The sequence below is a fragment of the Leptosomus discolor genome, chromosome 1 (assembly GCF_034619465.1).
Source record: "Leptosomus discolor isolate bLepDis1 chromosome 1, bLepDis1.hap2, whole genome shotgun sequence".
In the NCBI taxonomy this organism is placed as follows: domain Eukaryota; kingdom Metazoa; phylum Chordata; class Aves; order Leptosomiformes; family Leptosomidae; genus Leptosomus; species Leptosomus discolor.
In genome coordinates this window covers 43,245,278-43,270,664 of record NC_141391.1, presented here as the reverse complement: position 1 = coordinate 43,270,664, position 25,387 = coordinate 43,245,278, and the positions used below count along the sequence as shown (strand labels likewise).

The 25,387-nt window shown below is 35.1% G+C and overlaps 1 protein-coding gene across 2 annotated transcripts in view; it reads left to right on the top strand.

Annotated features, from left to right (window-relative positions):
- KLHL1 (kelch like family member 1) overlaps positions 1-25,387 on the top strand; it is a 258,932-nt gene that overhangs the window by 218,628 nt on the left and 14,917 nt on the right. For both annotated transcript variants that reach the window (XM_086481989.1, XM_086481988.1), the window contains one exon: positions 18,468-18,630. In XM_086481989.1, coding sequence (XP_086338115.1) covers positions 18,468-18,630 — 163 coding nt within the window. The remainder of the gene's footprint in view (positions 1-18,467; positions 18,631-25,387) is intronic.

Genomic DNA, 25,387 nt, shown 5'->3' with positions numbered 1-25,387 from the left:
AAGAATCTGAATTTGTACAAAAATAACCTTAAAGCAATGACAGCTTCCTATAGCTCAAATTTGGTCATAAAGTCCATTGACTTTCAAATGTCATTTTACACTTCTTGCTTTAGATGTGATTTTTGCATGTGACAATGTAGATGAACAGAGCAAATGAACTAAGTATAGTTGCAGAGTCTTGACTGAATGTTTTAAATTTTCTTTAAAACACAATAGAAATCACTTATAAATAACCCTTTCTCAGCCAAGTGAGACAGAGTGTTTTCAGCCGGTCCAGTATAGTCCTGTGCAGTTACAATTGTTTAGGTAAGCCCTAAAGAAAAAAAAAGAAAATGCAAAAGAATTAGAAGGTATTACTTTCCAATAAGTAATCTACTTCTAAGAAACAAGACTGAGAACTTTTTTCTAAATAAGAGTAGAATTTGGCAATTGCAGTTGTGTAAGAACATATAGAATCAGCCTATTCCTAGTCTTATGTGGCTCTTTATTCAGCCTTAAGTGTTAGTTTGGACATGATGGTGTATAGCCAAAAATCTTACAGAGGAATCACTGCATTTAGTCCTGACCGAAGTTCTGTCTAGCCAAGGCTTCATTGCTAGATTCAGCCATTACATTGGTCCTGCAGTGAGGATTTGGACTCTCTGCATAACATTTTCTTAATATTGACATATTAAAATTCAGCTTCAGATGGATACAAATTTATTCTATTAAATATGAGTAGAATAAAAGCTTCAGTGTTGGTCTATGAAAAAAAAGAAGTGTTAATTTAAAAAAAAAAAGTCTGGGTTGTCTCCTTTATAGGAACATTTTTAATGTTGTTTTCTGTGCTAGCCAAATATAAGAGAAAATGAAAACTTATAATTATACATGAATAAAAATATTTTTCAGTATAAGTTGGTTAGGTGGATTATATTTTGGAATTGCTAACTTAGAATTCTCTGTGAAAATAATAATTAAAAGGCAGTTGTAACTTTGGTAAAGCAAAGATAACTTAGATTCCACAAATGAGTTGCATTAGAACTTTTAAAAAGAAATTCAAAGGTGGTGTATTGAGTATTCATGCATGTATGTATGTGTATGTGATTTGAGAAATGCCAAAATATATATTCTTAAAAAACTGTTTGATACAAAACTAAACCAAAAAAATATAGGAAATGTTTGAAAACTTCTGTTTAAATAAAATTAACAAAGTAATGGAGTACATAATATCTTAAAACCTGGAGGTTAATAAAGTAGGTAGATAGATAGTATCAACGGAACCGCTTACTGCCGGTAGAATTATTCCTTCATAAAGTAAGAAAATGAAAAAAAAAAAAAAAAAAGAAAGAAAATAAATCCATCATTAATATCAATTTATTCTACATTTTAAAAAAAGTTCTGCAAAAAAAAAATTATTGCCAAGACACAAATATTTTTAATTCCTTTGCTTTCACTTGATGAAATAAAGAAAAAAGTGATATTTTTCACAATATATGCCTAAAATTTCAGCAGATATTTAAAAGATGCCTTCAGTGCAAATATCAGAAAAAGTTTCAGATACAAAAGACCTTGATAGGTCCATAATAGCAAAACAATACCTGATCACATTGAAGCAAGTGAAAGAGGAATCAAAGGTTATATATAGGTTGATACCACAAACAGGGCATTACAACAAAAATTATGGAGATTAAAGATACGGTTTACGAGGTGAGTATGAAGAGTGATCACCTTACTTCATTTTATGCCAAATAAAATTTATTTGGAAACAAAGTCTTTAAAGAATCAGTGTTACTAGTAGATTATTTACACACTTTGACCAGGAAAACAAAGGCTAGAGGATCCTAGCAGAGTAGGCCAGATACACATCAATGTAGCAAAACCAGTTAGTATACAGGTTGTTCGAGTTTTACCTTTTTCATAAAACATTATGAAACATAGATTATTGCTTGTTCAATGCTGAAAATCTAATGATGAATGATACCACTATTTAGACCTAGATTAAAGGACGATTTTAAAGCCAGTGAGAGTTTAACTTTTATCTTCTATTTTAAAAACTTCTGCTGTGGCAGTTAAGCAACAATGTTATTTTGGATAGTGCTTAGAGCCCCAGTAATATATATTTCTCTATGGAGTTACAATCGATCAAAAAAGCATTCAAGGTATAGCAGAAAATATTAAAGTAGACTAGCAATATGAATAAAACCTTGATATGGCTGTAACAGTTACACCCGTGGTAACTGTAAAATAAACTATAAAAATGTAGAGAATAAAGGGGATATTTTTCCTTCTTTCTCTACTAGCTTGCACAGGACAACATCTTCTTTTTATGTACCACCATTGCTGTGCTACAGAGGAGGCAGAAATGGCAAATTCACATAGAATCATAGAATCATTAGGTTGGAAGAGACCTTTAAGATCATCAAGTCCACCTAGTACCACAATGTCCACTAAACAATGTCCAGAAGCACTACATAAACATGTGTTTTGAACCCCTCAAGGGATGGTGACTTTATCACTTCCCTAGGCAGCCTGTTCCAGTGTTTGACCACTCTTTCAGTAAAGAATTTTTTCCTAATATCCAATCTAAACCTTCCCTGGCATGATTTGAGGCTGTTTCCTCTCATCTATTGCAAGTTACCTGGGAGAACAACACCCACCTCACTACAACCTCCTTTCAGGTAGAGAGCAATAAGGTCTCCCCTCAGCCTCCTCTTCTCCAGACTAGACAACTCCAGTTCCCTCAGCTGCCCCTCATAAGACATGTTCTCCAGGCCCTTCACCAGCTTCATTGCCCTTCTCTGGACACACTCCAGCAATTCAGTTCACTTTTATAGTGAGGGGCCCAAAACTGCACACAGTATTCAAGGTGTGGCCTCACCTGTGCTGAGTACAGGAGCACGATCACTTCCCTACTCCTGCTGGCCACACTGTTTCTGATACAGGCCAGGATGTTGCTGGCCTTCTTGGCCACCTGGGCACATTGTTGACTCATGTTCAGCCAGCTGTTGACCAGCACTTACAGGTCCTTTTCCGCCAGGCAGCTTTCCAGCCACTCATCCCCAAGCCTGTAGCGCTGCATGGGATTGTTGCTGCATGGGAGATCAGGTTGGTTAAACAGGACCTGCCTTTCATGAAACCATGCTGGCTGGACCTGAGTCCCTGGTTGTCCTACACATGCCATGTGAACACCCTCAAGAAGAACCACTCCATAACCTTCCCCAGTACCAAGATCAGACTGACAGTCCTCTAGTTCCCTGGATCCTCCTTCCAGCCCTTCTTGTAGATGGGCATCACATTGTCAAGTCTCCAGTTGTCTGGGACCTGCCCTGTTAACTGGGAGTTCTGATAAATGATGGAGAGTGGTTGGGCCAGCTCCTCTGCCAGCTCCCTCAGTATCTCAGGTGGATCCCATCTGGCCCCATAGACTTGTGAGTGTCCAGGTGGCAAAGCAGGTCATTAACTGCTTCCTCCTGAATTGTGGCAGGTTTATTCTGCTCTTTGTTGCCATCTTCCAGCTCAGGGGGCTGATTACCTTGAGGATAGCTTGTCTGCCTATTAAAGACTGAGGCAAAGAAGGCATTAAATACCTCAGTCTTTTCCTCATCCTCGGTGACAATCTTCCCCTCCACATCCAATACAGGATGGAGATTCTCCTTGGCTCTGTTTTTGTTGTTAATGTATTTGTAAAAACAATTTTTGTTATCCCTTACAACAGTGGCCAAATTTGAGTTCTAGTTGGGCTTTCGCCTCTCTAATTTTCCCTCTTCACAACCTAATGAGATCCCTGTACTTCAGTTGCCTGCCTCTTCTTCAAAAGTAGTAAACCTTCCTTTGTTCCCTGAGTTCTAGCAAAAGCTCCCTATTCAGCCAGGCCAGTTGTCTTTTCTGCCAGTTTGTCTTACGACACATGGGGACAGCCTGCTCCTGTGCCTTTAAGACTTTCTTCTTGAAGAATGTCCAGCCTTCCTGGACCCTTTTTCCCCTCAGGACTGTCTCCCAAAGGACTGTCGACCAGTGTCCTCAACAGGCCAAAGTCTGCCCTCTGGAAGTCCATGGCAGTGGTTTTGCTGACCCCCCTCCTTACTTCACCAAGAATAGAGAACTCTATCATTGCATGGTTGCTAAGCCTAAGATGGCCTCTAACCACCACATCTCGCACCAGTCCTTCTCTGTTTGTAAACAGCAGGTCAAGCAAGGCACCTCCCCTGGTAGGCTCTCTTACCAGCTGTGTCAGGATGTTCTCTTCCACACTCCCCAGGAACCTCCTAGACTGTTTCAGCTCTGCTGTGTTGTCTTTCCAGCAGATATCTGGTAAGTTGAAGTACCCCACAAGGACTAGGGCTAACGATTGTGAGACCTGCCAGCTGCTTGAGAATGCCTCATCTGCCTCTTTATCCTGGTTGGGTGGTCTATAACAGACTCCCACTATGATATCTACTTCATTGGCCTTCCCCTTCATCCTTACCCATCTTCCATTAAGACAAGTAGGGGTTTGTTTTGTGTTGGTTTTGGGTGTCTTTTGGTAAAGGTTTACAGCAAAATAATTCAAAATTTTTTGCATGTTGCATATATGTTAAAGAAATCACAATGTAGAGAAAAAAGTATAGAGGTGAATAGACAGATGCATGAGAATCTGAGATTTGATTTTGGACATCAAGGCAGATACAAACCTGCATTGCCCTTATGGACAGGAGGCTGGAGATGAAAGGCAGGAAGAGAGAAATATTGGTAAAATGAGGAGAATTGAATTAGCATTGAAACCCACAGACTGATCTTATAGTAGCTCATAACCTGGCAGTATGAAAAGAATGTAACTATTTAGTACTAATTAATTTTCCCAAAAGTACTGTAAGCACACTAACTATTTCTAAAGAAAAGAATTCTTGAAAGATATAAACATATTTTTGGCAGAACGTTTGCTACGGTGACAAAAGCTAGCGCACTGGATAAAGGAAACTTTTCCAGATACTAGTTTGTTAGAGCATGCTAATGACTAAGATAATACAGCCCTTCATACTACCACACATGTATAACACTGACCAAATTCTACTGCATGTGGCAATGATATTCCATATTTGCAGATGTATACAGCCAAATTTTTTGATATCTACATACTCTGAGCAAATGACCGTGATGTCTGTTTAAATCAATCTTAAATCAACAGAGCTGTGAGTTTGATGCATTCTATATATGTCAAATCTGCAGTATATTCTGCTCATGAAGGAAATCTGAGATGATTTTGGACCTTGACATGTTGGCAGTCATAAACGATACTTTCAGTCATAAAGAACACATTTGTATATCGTATATGTGTTTCATGAGTACGAAGAAAAATGTTAACTGCTTTATTATTTGTGTAACATGAAGAAACATTTTCTACCTTTAATCTGTCCTTCTTCATTTATATTCTTGTACAAAAGATTATTCTCTAGCATTAATTTAAAGGTATGACTGAAATGGAAAACAGAACAGCTCAAAGAGAAAGACCCATGTCTGAAAAACTTTCTTTGAATCGGGATCATGTTGGAAATGACTTGCTTTTCTGCAATAGTAAATCTTCCTGGGTTCATCAGCATCTCATAAGGCAGAGCTATGCTGAAGATATGTGTTCTCCCTCTCCATGTGGTGATTTCTGTGCACAGCAAAAAAAACACCAAATAAACAACTCCCCCAAAAAACACTAAGCAAAAAAACTCCCCAAACTCCTAAACCTATAACTATCTAAGCATTAAGTTGAGTGGAATAGCTCTTCAACAGACTAGCTTACCAAGAGCACAGCAATGCTCTGACATAGCTATATTGTTTACCCTTTCAGAAGCGGCTGTTTAGAGATTGAGAATCTTTCTTTTATACAATATTGACTAGTACCATGTACCTCTATGTATTTAAATTATTGTTATTTTTTAATATTGAAATCTCAGAGGAAACATGTCATTCTAGCTTTCACTGTTTGTTGACAGAAAACCTTAGCCTTTAAAGTATTTTCCCTGCAATATTAATTTGCATGTATATTAGATTTTTGCTTTGGATTTTTCTCCTAATCATCAGAAACATTACAGGGATATTTTTTTCTGAATTATTAAGTATTATGTCATTGTACTTTGCACCCTTAGTAACTAGTAGATTATGACCCAATTCACTAAAGAGCTACGAATCATAATGGCAACACTTATAATAATTTCTGAGTCATGTTGTCAGGATAATAGTGTGTCAGAGCTGAGAATCTGGTGTCTTGTCCACAAAACTGAGTGTAAATAGAGAGACAAAAGGTCTTTAATTCTGTAATTTTGCATTATATTAACATGTCAGTACAATATCTTTTGGTCCAAGAGGGCAGGGGTATTTTTATAATTCTTTTAAACAGCCTTGATACCTGCCTGTGAATAAACGTAGGAAGAGGTATTTTCAACAATGTGTCACTGAATATTCACTAAGAAAGGTAAGTCAGGCCTAATTTTCCAATTTATCGCATACTAAATTCCCAGCTTGGCCCATGACAGTCCTATGTGTAGCATCCAAAGAACAATACCTGTATTTTACACCCAGTTAAGATTATGATTGTGAATATTAAATACCACGTTTAATTAATTGATGCATAATTTAGAACAAACTGAACTTTACCGTCATTACTTTTCTTCATGTTAACACAGTAGTATGGAAGAAAAGTGGGTTATGACTTAAAAAGGGCAAGAACATAGTAAGAAAAAGCAGCAATGTTAGTTACAATTAATACAGAATTGTCTAAGTATGTTTCTGTGGCTGTGGGTGAGAAAGGAGATTGTTAGAAATTTACAGCTATCTGAAAACTAAATAAATGCAAAGCTTAAAATGTTGGGGTAAAGTCTAGATGTTACTTAATCAAATTTAGTACTTGGATAACAAGTCACTGATTTCTTGGTCTCCTCACCTTCAATATCATGTTATGGCATATGTCTGCCCTCTTCTAAAAAGGTAATTTCCTAATATAAAAATTAGTTATTGGATGCAAGTTTATGCTTCCCAGTTAAAATTCTATGTCTCTACAAATCTCAAAATGCAGAGACTACAGTAAAGCTAACACCATAGATAATTATGTTGTTTGCCATTTCATATTCAAAAGTGTCAGTATGAAACTATATTTCCTGTTATTGTGTAAAAACTGGCACTTTTTAAAATTTCACTGTGTGAAAATAGGCCTATCATGCAGATAAGGAAAGGCAGAGTTAGAAATTTGATCAGCAGTGCTCCATTATTTTGTAACAACACAGAAAAGCAATTTAAAAATCCCATTCCAATTTCGAAGTATAAATAATTGAAACTCTACAGATCTCAGCACCTAATTAGACTTAATAGGGTTTTTTTGCTACATAGCTTTGTGAAGGCAATCAAAAGGAAAATGTCTGTCATTGCACACTGGACAGTATTAATTTTTAGATGTCATTTAACTAAAAAATAATACTGTTTGCTTTCATAAATCCCTAAGTCTAAATGCTTAGGAAAATTATTTTCCAGGTATAAAAAATTGTTCTTCCCAGTATATAGTAACATGGTACTGCAAATAGCTATCCTTCTTTCCTGTACCTTTTAATTTGCATCTGTGCGTACAATTTGACTGCAAAATTTATTTTAGTGTTTTCCAAATTTTATTCAGCTCAGGATTCTGCCAGTTTCAGATTGCACTGATGAACAGCAGTATGTTGAGACACAAATTAGCTAGGACGCTTTTTAATCAAGATTGTATAAAATTTAATAGGTGCTGACTTCTGTATGACTGAATAAATAAGAAACATCGAGTTAATTATGCTTTACATAATTTTCAGGGAAACATTAAGATTTCTTTCTACTGTACTTACTGCACCTAACTGCTCAATATATTACTGAAGATGTATCTACTATTAACAAAAATCTTGTTTCCTTTCCTAAAAGAAATCCTCATAGTTGGGTTTCTAGTCTCAGCTGTCCAGTAACTGTGTAAGCACTAGCAAAGCCAAACTGTTCAGAATGTCATGAAAAAGAAAGTAATTCAACAAAAGACGGATAGGATAAATTAGTCCCTGGGTGCCAGAATTCTTATTTTCTACAGATTAAAAAAAAAAAAAAAAAAAAAAAAAAAAAAAAAATCTGATTCCACCAATTTCCGGTTCCTTTATTCAGATAAACAATAACCTTGATTATTTTTAATGTAATTATCTTACAATAAAAGCCTCCCTTTTTGGATGTGTGATTGCTTTTCTCAGCAAACAACAACAGAGCACTAGTATAATGTGGAACATTAAGTCCAAGGGTTTTTTTTTTTATGCCTTAATCTGGTTTCGTCAAATTGTTGAAGATGAGGTGAAAGAAGGAGTCCTCTGAGGGCCTTCTGTCCTTTCTCTTCTCTTAGCAAAGAGTCCTGAAAGAGCTAACAATATTATTCCTGTGTACATTTTGCTTAATGACATAAGACTTCAGTTGTCATCTGGAAATTGTTATTTTCTTATTTAGGAACAGGAAAAGCCTATTCTATATAATATATTTTAATTAAAAAAAATATCTACGTTCTTAGTGTAAATCTACATTCATGTTTATTATCTAGTGGGCATAAACCACAGAAAACAACAAAATTATGTATTCTGATGTCACTTCAGTGTAGGACATTTATAGTGAACATGAAAACCTGTTTCATGAAGTCAAGATGAACTCTGATCTTCTAACACTCTGTTCAGTGTCTTCACTACAAAAAAGATGACAAATCTTATCTCAAGAGACCATGAAGAAATTGGATGCATCATTTAGAAAAAATAAAATGTATATAGAGTTCAGTACCTTTGCTCTTTAAGAAGGAGGATTTCTACAATGTGTTAATAGAATTGGAACTCTGACATTTCAACACAGACTACCTAAAATGAATTTATTTTTTTTTAGTAAAACAAATGACCTGGAACATTCGGAAAAGAGAATAGTCTCGTTTCATCAATTATACTGGAAAATACTTTGCTTTGTGATCTTGGTAGAATGTATCCGTTAAGATTTTGATTGTGGTGTTGCCATTTGCGGTTATCATGGACGGTTCAGTAACTTCAGTACAGGTTTTGTTACAGAGATGAGATGTACTGCACTCTATTCTGTGTGATGGGGAGGCTAAAAGCAACGTCTTTGGGACTAGCCTTTAATCCATATATGTGATACAAAAATCACATAGAAGTACTGGCATCTAAGCTCTGAGAGCAAACCATATGAACTAGTAATGTTTGAATATTGAATTCCTCATATATGATACAATCTGCTGTAATGTTAAAGGTGTATTTCTTTGGGGGTCGTTATTACTTATCACTAATACTTATAATTTTTTGAAACATATGGTGCAAGCACTGCCTAATGATGAAGGTAAATACTTCTGCATTGCTTAGCACTTTTCCAAGTTGACTTCCTAGAAAACATAATGCAAGAATCAGACTGTGGCATTTCATAGATAGGTTAGTCTGAGCACAGGTAATAGAGGCATCCAACAGATGCAACAATTTGTGCAGCAGCTTCCAGTAAAGGGGTCTAGAATCTCTACTGAGTGCAGTATATATGGGTTCTGCAATTGTGGCTCCAGGAAATGTAGCCCTGAAAAAAAAGAAAAGCCCAGAAAAGCTGATAGATTTTTCAAGGATCACCTCCTTTAAGCTCAAAAAACTTCCATCTTGATGTGCAGGAGATCGACCAAAGGCAGTACGAGTTCTGCATTGATGGATTGAGAGTTCCTGGTTAAACTCAAACTGAATAAGGAATCATGAAAGAGGTGAAAAATGGACAAGTGACCTAGGAGAAATACAGAGGGTCTGTCTGAGCTTGTAAGGATCAGGTTTGGAAAGTCAAAGTTCATTTTTATTTGAACCTGATGGATGATTGAAGGGCAACAAGAAAGGCTTCCTTAGGTCCTTCAACAGCAAAAGGAAGATGGGAAAATGTGGTCCTGCTGCTGACTGCAGCAGGAGATCTGGTGAGAAAGAGCACAAAAAATGCTGAGGTACTCAATGCCTTCTTTGCCTCAGTCTTTAGAACTGGCTTCAGGAGTCCCAGGTCCCTGAAACCAGAGGGGAAAGTCTGGAACAAGAAAGACATACCCTCAGTGGGAGAGGAGCAATTTAAGGAACATTTAAGCAAGCTGGACGTGTACAAGTCCATGGAACCTGACAACATGAACGAGTGCTGAGGGAGCTGGCTGATGTCATTGTGAAACCACAATGCTGTAACCAGCAGCACAAAGTCCAGGTGGAAGCCACTAGCGATGTTTCCCAGTGACCAGTGTGTTCATCACCTTCATTAATGACCTAGATGATGGGACACAGTGCACTCTCAGCAAGTCAGCAGATGGCAAAAAGTGAGGAGAGGTTATTCATAGAATGGTTTGGGTTGGAAGGGACCTCAAATATCATATAATTCCAACCTCCCACTAGACCAGATTTCTCAAGGCTACATCCAGTCTGGTCTCGAATACTTCCTGGGATGGAGCATCCACAACTTCCTTAGGCAATCTCTTCCAGTGTCTCACCACCCTCAACCGCGATGGTTATGCTGCTGTCAGAGACACCTCAACAGGTTAGAAGATGAGCTGATAGAAATCTTACGAGGTTCAACAAAGACATATGCCATTTCCTGCAATTGGAAAGGAATACCCCCAAGCACCAGTACAGGCTGAGGTCTGATCAGCAGGAAAGAAGTCTGCAGAAAAGGTCCCGGGGGTCCTGGTGGACAACAAGTTGGACAAAAGCCAGTAATGCGTGCTTGCAACGAAGGCGGCCAACAGTATCCTGTGTTGCATTAGGAAGAGTGTTGCCAGCAAAATGAGGTAGATGATCTTTCCCTGCTACTTAGCCTTGGTGAGACACACCTGGAGTACTGTGTTCAGTTCTGGGCTCTCCACTACAAAGGAGACATTGACTTACTGGAGTGAGTTCAGCAAAGGGCTGCAAAGATGGTTAAGGGACTGGAGCATCTCACACACGAGGAGAATCTGAGAGAGCTGGGGCTGTTTAGCCTGGAGTAGAGAAGGCTCAGGGGCATCTTATCAATGTGTATAAATACCTAATAGAAGGAAGTAAAGAAAATGGATCCATGGTGTTCTCAGTGATATTGACTGAAATACAGACTTATATACAGGAAATACCATCTGAATGTAAAAAAAATCCCTTTTTTTCCTGTGAGGGTGGTACAATGGCACAGATTTCCCAGAGAGGCTATGGAGTCTCTATCCTAGGAGTTATTTAAAAGCCATCTGGATGTGGTCCTGGGCAACTGGCTCTAAGTGGCCCTGCTTTGAGCGATGGGGTTGGTTAGACAATCTCCAGAAGTGCCTGCCAACCTCAGCCACTCTGGGAGAGATCTGGAATTGATTCTGGGATTCTGAAACTACAGTAGGAAATGGGAACAGAACTACAGCCCATTGAACAACTCGTTTTTCAGGTTTCAATCAGTTTTAAGCCTGATGCAAGATCAGATGCCAATAACGCACAGAAGATTGGCAAATTATTTGTTGTCAGTTTAACACTGTATTTAAATAACTTCAGCCATTGCTTGTTGAAGACAATTGATTAACACATTTTATAAATCTCAAGCATACCAGCCATTCTTAAATAGCTATTCAATTTCTAGAGAACATTGTTGAATCTACAGTTAGTTGCTAATGATGCAACAAACCAATTTGTTTTCTTAAATGTATGTCATCAGTAATACCAAGACTTCCATTTCTGCATTGCTTCATTTCACTGCTATGGTTTTATTTAAGCAGTTCTATACTTAGATTAAAAAGGATCATCTAATTTAGCAGGTTTTTAAAATGTATTTATTTATAATCTGCATTTTGGTATACTTACTGTAAAGTACAAAACACAAAATCAAAAACATACATCTCACTAAATCTGTGAAGCTGACTTTGTAAAATCTGAGGGGCTTGTTGGTCTCATTTCATCATTTAAAATCAAAACTGGTTCATCAATTTGAACAAAGGTTAGATGTTGATTTTTTCAGTACTACATATTCATTCTCCCAGAATGAATCTTCTCAAGTAATGTATCATTATCCAAAAAACTGTAGAAAAATCCCTTAGATGATATGGATGAGAGAAAGGTGATAGACGGGAGGTGAAATAAAAGGAATGGAGAGAATGATGGTGGTAACAGAATAGGCAGAGAGATTTAGAGGGAAAATACAGATTTCTTTCAGCAGCCTTTAATAGTCTTTTAATTTTCAGCATACTCTTTCTTTTTAAGACTAAATTGGTATCATCTTAGTATTCCCATATGATACTTGTATTGCAAAGTAAGCTGAAAGTAGTTGATAGTAAACCAGCTGCTGCTGCATATAGGAGAAAGAAAAAATTGGTCTAGTTAATCCAATTTTTCAAAATGTAACTGCCTAATCTGGAGATGTTTTACTTTCTAAACAGAAAGCTGAGCATAGTAAGGGATTACAGTCAATATTTCCTCTACTTCCTATCACCATCATGACAAGCAAGAGAGTGAATCTCTCTTTCTGGACATTCTTCCATTTACGAGACTTCATCAGCAAAACAGCACCAACATCATCAACTTCATGTTCAGAAAAAGTGAAAGTCAAGGAGACTGTTTCCTATAAGTTTCCTATTCCTATACAGTCCTCTTAGTAAATAATAGCTGAAGAACTTAATGATGCTTCATAGTATGACTTACAAAAGTACAAATTTTTATGTTTTGTAAGTATTGCATTCCATGTCTCCACTTTTCAACATCTATGTGAATAATGTTTTCATACTATTTTTAAAAATTAAAAAAAAAACAAAAAACAAACTAAACCAAAACTATATAATATGAGTACCTAGAAAAAGGAGATAAAACCCCCCCAACATTTCTATAAAAACAAGTTACTGATTCATGGGGATTTGTCTGCTTATAGTTGCCTTGGGTTTTTGCTTTGAGCTTGTTCTCTTTGGCTGTCTTTTCTGTCACACAGATATAGATGTCTCAAATATGTATGAAGTGATTTTTTTCCATCTCTAAAACTGTATATACATCATTGTGTATTAACAAACATTAAATATCATTTTTATAGCGAAGAGGGAATGAAAGATTTTTATTGGCATTGCAGCACAGAAGTAACAGCCTTTATTGATCTGATTTGATTAAAAAAATAATCAGATTATTTCATAATATTATTATTGCTATAGTTGAAGCCATGTATTTTATACATTTTATTTTTTTCCTTTATTAGTAATTAAGTTCATTACCTGGACAGTGGGATATCTAGGTTTCAAAGACTGACCCAGTCAGGAAATAACTACACTGAAAATGTGATATCCACCCTTTCAGGGTAGCCTTGAAGCTCTGGGATAAATCTCCAGATACTTCTGCAGGAGCTATTCTTAGTATATATCATATTAATACAAAATGGAATAGAGGAAATGTGAGAGAAAGGATAAGGCACTGATAGCTGTGATAACTGAGTGCTAGCTCCCACTCCTTGAATATTTTATATTACAAACAATACAGAACTACGGAAGAAAGAAAAAGGAAAAGCACTCTTCCCAGGCTGGTAAATGAGGCTCTCCATTGTAAGCAGAGTCCAGCAAAGTAACTTTGTTATTAACCTTGTGTTAGTCTTGCACTTTATATTAGTAAATTTCATATTCTTCCATTATTTTAATATTAAGTTCATCCAGTTCTGGATGAACTTATTAAATTTTTTTTTTCAGCCCAAAGAGCTTGGAATCGTGTGAGAAAAATGTCAGAGTTGTAGAAAAGTGTTAGTGGTGTGGTTCTGGTGAGTGATGTGAAATTATGTGGGCAATGAGAATGCTGAGCCTACCAGAATCATCTTGGGAGGACTGACAGAGCAAATCTGGCATCATCCTATCCATCTGTAATAGAGAATTGTTTCTGGAGCAATCTATTCTCAAAATAGCATCTGTTTTGGTTTTTTTGGGTTTTTTTGTTTGTTTGTTTGTTTGTTTGTTTTTTTCTGCAGAGGAAACTATTTGGTTTGCTTTGGCTCTCTGGAAAGAGGTATAATTGGGAAACCAAGAACGAGTATTCAACCAGTTTGTTCTTATTTGACAGACCAAATCACCAAAAGGTGTCTGATATATCATAATAGAGTGGTGAGTTCTCAGTAGGTGTCTCTATACCCCCTACCCCATAGTATCTCTGCTATGTAATCTGTGTTAGGCATTAGGTGAAGAACTGATAGAAGATAAGGAGACTTATTGATCAGCCCACTGGAGTGGGAAGGAGAGTGCATGAATGGAGAGTAGAAGTGAAACAGTAGATTTACTGTTAAAGAACAAGAAAGAAAAAGCAAATTATGCAATTAGATTCTCTACAGAGGTCTAGCTGTTGTTCCCACAGAGATGTCTGTTCCACAAAGCATGTCACACTTTATGTTATGATGTATTAAATTACGTGCTAAGTCTTACATTTCTGTCATTTCAACCTGTCATCAATAGACCTCCTGCAATTATCAATTTGACAGGTTTGCCTAGCCCAGATCTTTTAACTTGGGAAGAGAAGACAGATTCCATCCAGAACAAATATCAAAATAGAATCTATACCAAAGTCAAAGAGACTGTGATGTTCATGCCCAAATTTAGCAAACTTATATGGACTTATAGATTTTATGGCCTGAAGTTACTGCTGTGATCATGTAGACTGACTTTCTGCAAAAGGAATCCAGAATTTCTCCTGTCATTTCTGCCTTGAGGACATGCCATCTGAAAGAGTCCGAAAATGTAACGGTGTAGATATGAAAACTTCAAGCAACACAGAAACTACCACATTCCTAAATTCATAATTCCCATAAATCCTTCCCATCATTGGTTAAAATACGGTGTAATATTCTTAGGCTTAATTCTAACAGGTTACTAGTTCCAGTCATTAGATCTTATTATTCCTCTTACAGTTAGACTCTTAATCATACCATCTTTTCTTTATGCAGGTACTTATACACTATGATTGGATTAACTCTTGGAAAAAATATATTGATAAAACCTACATCTCTTATGGAATTTCCAGCGGGTTTTTCAGATTTTTAATGGTTCTTTTGTAATTCTTTCTGAAGTTCTTTTTTACTACCTACATTCTTTACATGTACAACATCTGCATCTATTAGTTTTCATTGTTATACCGTTAGAGGAACTCACTACCAGCTGTGACTACAGATTTCTCAATATATTCCACTTCATATTTATGCTTCTCAGTTATCTACTAATACCAAAGTAAAATTCTTTAAAAAGGGGACAAAATATTTAAAATAGATGTAATATGACTTTCCTGGAATGCAGCACCTCGTTTGGTTTTACTTACTTATTAGAGAACTAGACTTTGAATATTAATATATTGGATTTATGTAGTCCAAAACAATGATTTGCCCTGACATATACAGTCACAGCTATACCAAAACAGAATGAAATTCAATATTGCAGAATTTATTTGACCAGTATTTTAAAACACAGTGGGACAGAACTGGACAAGCTCTTAAGGAGCAAATGTAATGATTTGATATTCTATGAAGAAGAGACTTTAAATGTGTAAACCCATAACAAGTTAATATGTGCTATAGTCAGCAGCATGGAAGATTACTTTTGTACAGAAGCCCTTCTGTCTTTGTCCTGTATGGAAAGAACAATTTTCCTATAACTTTGCCAGTAAATTTTCCTATTATAGACACAATGCAAACTGGCAAACTTAAACAGGGAATCTTGTATTGAATCCCTTAAAGTTCTCCAAGCAAAATAAACTTGTAGATTTCTTCATTGATGTAGCTGTAATTGTATTCACACCTTTTGCCAGACAAGCATGACATGAATCTCACATCAAAGCAACATTTTTATTTTGACAGTTTTCTAACTGCAGCATTTCCCTGTGTCAAGGTAAGTTTAATTTAGTGGAAATGGAATTGAACATCATGATAGCAAAGTATGTAGAAGATATTCAGTAAGGTCAGACAGGTTCAGAGGACATGCTGATGAACTTTAAAAGCCAGTGAAATACACAACACAACAGCGAGAAAAAGAAATTGGGGAAGAAATCTGAAGAAATTGTGCATCTCAGAGGGTCCAACATCCATTGTATAAATCCAGAAAAGTTCTCATTATAGAGAAGTCAGTGAAGACTTTTGTGCATAAAGCCCAGTTAAAGAGTACAACAGGAAACGCAGAGACAAAATCTGTTAATTAATGCAATGAGTTTATCAGATTTCATTGCAATTTTTTTTAAAAGAGGTTAAAAATCCATGAAAATGCAAGAAGAACATTATTTTGATTAAGAGGAAAGCAGATTTTCTACAAAAAGTGACTGAAATAATTGAGATGGATTAATTTACAGCAGGCAAAAGAGAATAAAACTCAAATATGAAAAGACATGACAAAAAGTATGAAATAGTGAAGTAAAAAGAGTAAATTGAGGACAACTCTTTATGTTCTAATGAAGTAAAAGGTGGAAATTTCAAAACTGATATGTGTTTTGACATTCATCATAGTTTCACTGTGAAATTAACTGCATAATAATACAACTCTGCTTATGTGTGAAGGTGAGAGAGGGTTTACATGTTTATCTAGACATCAATTATATCCTCATGTATGTGTATGGAAACAGTTAATCAACTAAACTTTCTTTGAGTACAATTAATTATTTATCCCAACAAGAATTTGACATTCTATTTAACTTCGCATTAAGTGAAAAGTATATACCTGAAAAGCTAAAGAGTACAGTGTGACTATAACAAATTATAGCAAATAGTTTTTTGACAATGTTAACCTGTTTGGTTAGTATTCAAGAATATTTATAAGTATTAGATATTAGGGTAAAAAAACCCAAACAACCAAAAAAACCCAAAAAACCCAACACAAAACAAAACGCCACAACTACAGAATATTATCTCCCGATTTTCTATGCAAAAAACTGACTCATCTTCCCACATGTTTGCTAGTGGTTGCGTTTTGAGATAAGATACTGATCTATATGGGTCATGAGTTCAATTTAATATCCACTTTAATATTCTGACAAAATTATAGCTGAAACATGTGATTGAATAAACAGCATTTGTAAGCAAGACTCTTCATACCAGAAGAAACTGGAGAACGAGTTCACGGAAGGTTCTACAGAAAAAGATTAAGCTCAGACTTCATAAGAATGAAAATTTCAGTAAGGGTTATTTAAAGGATTTTTAAATTTAAATGGTTTTAAAATTCTTTTTTCATTAAAAAAATCCAAAACAAAACAATCCAAAACCAACACTGAAAGGGCAGGAACGCTTTCAGCGAACACTGAGATAAGACATTTTCATACTCATTGATAAATATGATTTTAAAGTCAAATTAAGACTTGAACGAATGACTTTTCTGAAATAGAACAAAACACAGTTCTATGCAGAAAGTGGGAACTTTACTTTCTTTTAAATGAAAGAATTTTCTGCAAGAAAAAGATAAACTCATTCTCTGAAACTTTAACGATTTACTGTTTTCAGACTTTTTGATGCATTCAAATCATGTGAAAGGGAGTGAGAAAAAAAGACACTAACCTAGTAATAGGATTTGATTTAGCCTGAGATTTTTCAAAACGATGTTTATTTGGGATCATGGATTCATAGAATGGAATTACTGAGCTCACTGTAACTTAAATGATGCTTTGCTATAACTTATCTTCCAGAGCCTTCTAAGCTTAACTGAAGGTACTGTGAGAGAATTCATCAATTCCTTTGAACGAGTGATTAAAACCCCTCATAGTTAAAAATCTGTTTCTTATTTAAAATTTTCCTACTTCAGCTTCCATGCTTTACACTTTGTTTTACTTTTCTTCACTAGATAAAAGAATTCTTATATATCCAACATAATTTTCCTGTGAAGGTACCCATTCTTTTGTTATTTCTTTTTTTTTTTTTTAATAAGGTAAATTGGTGAAGAATCTTAAGTTTCTCACTGTAAGTTACTTGCTCCAGCCTTTGAATATTTTTTTTGAGTCTGTGCCAGTCCACCAAGCTTCTCACTAGTGAAAAATTGTATATTTTCCTCTACATAACTGACAAAAAAACTGAAAACATCAGACTTCTTTCTCTTCCCTGTGGAAGGTAGAAGCAATTCCATTCAGTGCAATCCCCCTTAGGATGACAACAATTTGAGATCTATCAGGTATCCAGTCAGTAATTTATTTATCATGTGCTTTACTGATATTCTAAAGAGCTAATTCATGATCAGAATGTTATGAGATATGAAGTTAAACAGTATACAGAAATCTAAGACTATCACATCATTGGCAGGTTATTCTATGAAGCAAACAGTCTTCACAGGGAATGAAATTAGGCTTGTTTGACAAAACCAATTATTCATAAAGCCATGTGGAATGGCATTTGTTTTATTCCTGTTAGTTAATCCTTAATTAATCAAATCTCAAATTGGTGTTTCCATTTTCACTTTGAATATGCAAGTTCATTTGTTAGCTGTGTTTTGGAAAACTTTTTTTTTACTATTGATAGAGAAAGCATACTTTTATCTTCTCTCACTTTCTCCTCCATTTTAGGCGTTACAGTACTTGAAGGGCCTATTTATGCAGTGGGAGGACATGATGGCTGGAGTTATTTGAATACAGTTGAGAGGTGGGACCCTCAAAATCAGCAGTGGACATTTGTGGCAAGTATGTCAATTGCCAGAAGCACTGTTGGAGTAGCAGCATTAAATGGCAAGTGAGTAGGGTATTCTTACATGGTTGAAACACATTTCTTGGAGGGATGAGTAACTATGACACACAGTAGTAAATAACTTTTAGCATATTGTAATAGAGGATGGCTTTTAAAATAAATGTGGACACAGTTGTGCACATGCTCATATATCTCATGTCTCTTACCTTTATTTGAAATAAGTAATTTATAAATATTTTTATATTATTTTTGTATAATAATTATATCAAATGCTTAAGAATATAGACCTGAAATTTCAGTATGTATGATATAAACCAATACAGGACAAGTTCACTTATCTGACTTTTATATGATGTATATGTCAGTTTTAGTTAACCAACTGAGTTTATCCATCTAATATAGTGATGTACCCAGTGACAAGATTTGTTGTATATGCATTTTGTGCCTTGCTTCAGTCAAGTATTGACCCATGAAATCTTCCTTGTCTGAAGGCAATTACATTCACACAGCAAGTAAATAAAAATCTGATTCTTGTTAACAGACTACATTAAACCTCTAATTCTAGTTGTGTTCAGATTCCAAGTTTCTCTTTTATAACTTTAACTTTTTAAAATTTTCATGTGTTTTTTATTAAAACTCTTTATAGTAATGTGATATTTTATATTACTTGTTGCTTGCACTTTTAACTACGTGACTAAAAAGAATATGGTGTGAACTGTAATAATTTAGAGGTGAGGGAGGGAGTAATCATACCTAACTTCAGATATTTTTGTATAGACATCTACAACTGAGCCAATCATCCTAAGATCGCCTTACGGTCAATGGAAGAAAAATGTACTTTTAGGATATCATGTGTCTTACTTATTTTAGACATTTATATTAGGACAGCACGAACTGTGTCCTGTAAGTGCCCATTTTTCTCTTCTAACTATATGGGAAACCTAAGGACTCTGTCTCAGATTCTGACTTCTATGGTTTTGATATTTAAGTGGGGAAGATGAATCCCACTGTAGACAACTGAACATAAGTAAAAGGCAGTCAGTAAAGAATGCCTTGGGAACGGTGGGAGCAGTTGAGTAAGGCAAATTTCCGGAATATTATTTTCCTCATACTTTATTGCTACTGAACAGCAAAGAAGAAAGAATGAGAAACAGCTGCAGATATGGGGTGGAATGAGAGAGTAAAAGTTGAGGACATTAACAAAAAATAGTTAGTAATAGTTAGGATAAAAAGTTTACAGGGAAAAAAATGACTTACCAAGACTATTTGGTTTTGTGGTAGCCTATGCTATCACATAATTCAATAACCCATGAAATTTTGCCCACCCCATTGCTTCCAGTGGCAAATCATTCGGTTTTTATTATACAGTAGAAAAACCTCACAAAAATCCTATATATTAGGTTGTGCTTATTGTACCTAAGATACAGGCTTGAGTTAAGTATGCTGAATTGATTTCTGGGATTGTCAGACTCCTTCCACTGACTGTAAGAGTCACTGAATATACAAGTCAAACAAGTAGCTGAATTTAGCTTACAACTATGTTACAAAACCTATAGGATATTGTGTAACTTTCTATAGCAGAGCAGAAGGCCTATAATATGGCAATACCTAGATATATATATTTTAAAATTGAATCTCAAATTAATTAAAACTACAGGCTTTAAAAGCGTTAACTAATTTTAGGAGTTTGTCATATTACAGTTGTGTCCTATGTACAGAATAGCTCTGGATTAAATAGGCTTTAACGGATGCATTCATTATCAATATTATATTATTTAATTCATGATATCATATACTCAGATGATCTACTTCTCATCCATGACATTAAGAGTTAGCTTTTTTGTAGTGAAATCGTCTGCAAACCACTGAAGCTTAATTGTCATTGCTTTCACTTAATCAGTCACAGTGGCACTGAGATGTTCCAGAGTAGATCAAATGGACAAAGCTGCTTTAATCACTCAGTTACTTTAAAAGAATCTGGTTTCAATAGCGTATGAGACATGCAGCAAACTAGCAGAGACAAGATCCAGACAGACAACCCTGAAAATATAGATCTATAATTATGAAGATCTGCATATATATATATATATATATATCAGGTATCTTTCTTTTACACAGCTGAGCTTGTATTTAATGCTTCTCAGTTAGTAAGTAATTTTGGTTGGTTGTTGGTGTTTTTTTTTTTCTTTTAACTTGACTAACCATCTTTAAAAAACATCCCATGTGCCAAGAACTGAAACTTGAAAACATATGTAAGTACGAAGCCTTTCAACTCTCTGGTGCTATTCTTACTAAACTGCTGTTCCACACAACTGACATATGCTGCATTCCTCATCTGAGCTTTTTGCTTTGAAATAGGCAAATAGTTATGGATATTTTTTAAAAAAAAGAAATTGTAAGGATACTAGAAATGGATGTCTTAATGAGAAACAAGATATTTATAGCATGGAAATTCTAATAAGTCTTTTTGCTGGTTATTCCTTACGTTTCTTTTCTTCTGCGTTGAATTAAATGAGTAAATAAATAAAATGCATCAGGGTTAGACCATCTTTGAAGTGAGTTATTCTGTGTGTATAAGTCCCACACTGCTTTGGGTACTTTACATAAAAGGGATACCATATCTCAAATGTGAGCTTCTTAAATACTTGAAAAAATATATTCTCTTCTTTTGTATTTTAATGCTGGAAACTATTCCATTTGTGATCTTCCATACTTTTATGGTCTGCTTCATTGGTTTTCCAGTTAAAGCTATTTTAAGCAGAAAAAAATGATACATTTTACCATAAAATTGGATGAAAACTGTATTTTTTATAAGCTTACAGTGGAAATAAAAACTTTTAGATTCTGATCTCCTTAGGCTGTGAGGTGATTGACTTGTAAGCAGCTTCTTATTTGTTCTTAATGTATTGGACCTTTTAATGCTTATTTATGTTTTTGAAGTTCATTTGCATAGTGTGTGCAAGTCAATTATCAATTATTTGGTTGCTTAAACAAATGGAAAGCAATATATCTGAATTTGGCAGAACATGGCAACAGAAATGAATGTCTTTTTACCAAAGTATGTTTTCAAATGTAAACTGAAAATGCTATATTATATAAAAATCTTTCCTAAAACCTCAAAAGGATTGTGTCAACATATGCATCATAATCTAGTCTGAAAAAACTTTGATTTATTGAAACCATTAAATCCTGCTGAATTTTTCAGAAATTCAGAAAAATAAATATCTGAAGTACTTTTTTTTTTTTAGACTTAGACCAGTTGACAGAGTTCTTTAGTATAATCAGGTTGCGCTATTACATTTTAAGATTGCAATACTGCATTGCCCATGAGGGCTTAATGGAACATCTTCCTCTCGAAGCATGAATGTCACCTGCTTGTTACCCTCAGATTTCCCCCAGTAACAGCATACAGTAGTTACTATCCTACAATCTGGAACACAAACAATATTCTTTTTCTTAAGCAGCTTCCTAAAACTATAAGGCAGCTAGAACAACTAATAAAAGGATTTGGTAGTTTTCTAGATAAAAGAAAGATACATGGCAGATTTATTGTACCAGAATTTCAATAGAGCAGTTTATCTGACATTACATAGGAAATAAATAGTTAAGATCAAAAAAAGATGAATAGTACAGGGATTTTAAAAATAAAAGATTTGTGTGTGACAACTAGGACATTACAAAGTTACTGCTGGAACTCTTTAAAGATCAGCCTTGGGGTAAAGGAGTGTAACAGGATGAGCATGCTAGTTGAATCTTCAGACCATTCAAAGCGACACGAAAGGGAACATTATCATGTGAGACATGTTGGACTATTCTACAGAAGATTTGAATGACCCTAAGAAGCAACATGAATGGAATATTTAATAGTACATATGTGAATGAACAAGACTTGTCTTTGAAGAAAACTAATGGTAGAAAGTGGCAGAAGAGGGGAAAAAGCTCTGTACCTTGTTAGTACAGAAAAACCAGTAGAGAAATCTATGAAAAAATGAAATACAATGGAAGAATACATAAAGTTTTATTAATTGTGGAAATATTTACGGTTTTTAGATTACTGTGTTCAATTCTGGTCATGCATATTGAAGAAAGTTTAACTGAAAGTGCAATATGTGAATTGGAGGTGCCATGACTATCAAGAATGGCTGTCATACCAAAGAAAAGCAACAGAAATATTACAGATGGCAAAGGAACAGATGGATACAAATAGATAAAATTCAGTTGGAAAAGTAGAGACAGAATAAAAATGGTAGGGAGATAACAAAAGGGTGGACACAAAACTGTAACTGGGTTCCAAATGCATGTTTATCAGTTTATAGAAAGGGCAATGTTATCTGTTTTCATGTGACACCAAAGATAGGAAGCTGAGAATTTTCCTTTTCAGAAACATTTTGTTTTCCTAAAGCAATAATTGGTGCTGTGTAGCAGTAATGATCTGTATTGAGGCTTTGGAGATTCCATCTCCTTCATCCTCATACCTTTCTTATAGTTAAACCATAATGGAAGAGCGGAGGGTGTTAGGGAGGGTGTTAGCCTTACTATACCTTTTTGTTTCCTTTTTTTTTTTTTTTTTTTTAACTTCCTGCCTTTATCCATTTTTAACATACTTTTGTAGCTACTGGAGGGCCTGTCACGACTGTAGAGTTTTACTGGATGAAACATGGTCAGTAGGTCCTCCTGATCTGGAAACTGCATCATCTTTTCTGCCTTATTACTGTTAACAATCCTGTTGCACAGACTGGAAGCGAAAGAGTGCATGAACTCTGTCACGTCAGCAACAGATGTGGGTGTTAAAACATTAAATGTGAAATGGAGATTTACACTAAAAAAAATCACGAAAGAATTGGGCTTTTTATATGCAGACAATGGGAGAGGTCAGAAGTTGGGATGATTTATTTCAATTGTTCTTTGGGGGCTGACATAAGTGACATGTAACTAGTACACAATAAATACCGTGGAAGATAAGTATTCTACACTTTACAGGAGATAATGCTGAAGCCATAGTACTTTTCTACAGCATAAGTTAGAAGGCAAGGAACCAAAAGCATGAAAAAAATCTTACCTTTTGCAGAAACTTTTAAATTGTCGCTGTTTCAAGATTATGTCTTAATGTCTTCATTTTTAAAATAAAGAAGAAAAAAAATCTGGTTGACAGCTTCAATTCAATAAATAATAATCTCTTCAGTAACTTGAAATGTAGTTACCTCCAAGAATACAGTAGCTATTTATTAGCTTTCTAGTAAAAAGATCTTAATATATGAAGCATGCATTCACTATGAATGCTGAAACTTTACACTATTTTTTTCTCATGTAATTTAGTTTCAGAACAAATTTTATTCTAATGGGGAAACTAAGTAAAAATTAAATTAAGTTTACACACTTTTCTCTTGAAGGTATACCTGAAAGAAACTCTTGGTATTATACAGATTTATTTTATTCCAAATAATTGTGTGACACAACCATAACTGAAAATTTTCTAGGTTTTCCTGTTATATGGCCATAAAAATTATATTACAAAAAATATTCCTGAATTTTTACTCATATGTTGCAAATTATCAACATTCTTTTTATATATCTATAGCTTTAACAGCAGAAAGACTCGCCTTTTACTTTTGCTCTCTTTAACAGATATCAGTAAATCTGTGCTACAAAAGGAAAACATATTCAGCTGTTAATATGTTCTGGAGATTGACTTTAAATGGTGGAACTTCACAACAGTACATTGAGTTAAGCATCAAATATAATGACTTTGGCATGCGCTGGGGAGCAGTTCATTCACATGGTCACATCTTGTGGAACCAAGGAGAAGGGAGTTCTGCCCTTTGTTGATTGCCACATCCTCAAAGATGTGCTTTAGTGAACTTGATATTTCTGCCTGCTGCTGTTGTTTATATCAAATATCACACAATATTATTTATATATGATAGATGACAAAAAGCAAGGAATCGTCTAATCTTAACTTTTAAAAATAGAACTCTTTCAAGTGCCCTATCAAATCCAAAGCTTTTGTCTGTGGCATCCCTCCTTGCCAGCTCCTGGGCACCTACAGACAGTACAATTGCAATATTGATTTTTGCACACTTCATCTTTAAACAATTGCCATATACTGGATGTTTTCGTGTTAAGTCAGGAGATCAGGTTTCCTATCAAATGTTGTCTAAATGGAGTTTGGAAAAGAAGGGATTATTAGAAATCAGTAAGGAAGACATTCAAACTAGACAATGGTGAAAGATGAAGAATGGGGATGGGCTTCAAGTACCCAAGCAGCAGGTCTTTCCTGGGGCAACTGACTAGCTCTGGCCAGGGTTCACCTTTGATCCACAGCAGTTTTGAAAAAGCTAAGTTGAACATTTTTAGAACATTTCAGCTTTCAAGAAGTTGGTGTCAAATCTCTGTCTGTGGTTCTTGTTTCATAAGTTTTGTACCAAAGGAAGAAACCTTATGTTCAAACACTGTTGAGGACATGAGTCACAATTTATAATCTCAAGAAAGGTGTCAAAATTATGACTGGTGATTTTTTAAAGCAGGAAAATGCAATACAAATACTAAGGGCAAGATACTTAAACTGACACAGAGATATTTTATCTTATAGGAACAAAACCCGAAGCATAGATACTCTTAATCCAATCCAACATAATTAACATTAGAGTTGTCTGGAAAGCCTCATCTTTCTCCATCAATTATCTTTCCTTCCTTTTTCCTGTTTATCTTAGTGTCTGATATTGAAATATATTCCCTTTTCATATTTTTATTGAAAGACAGTCCAGCATAAAAATGTAACTTTGTGATTGTGTCCTTTATGAAA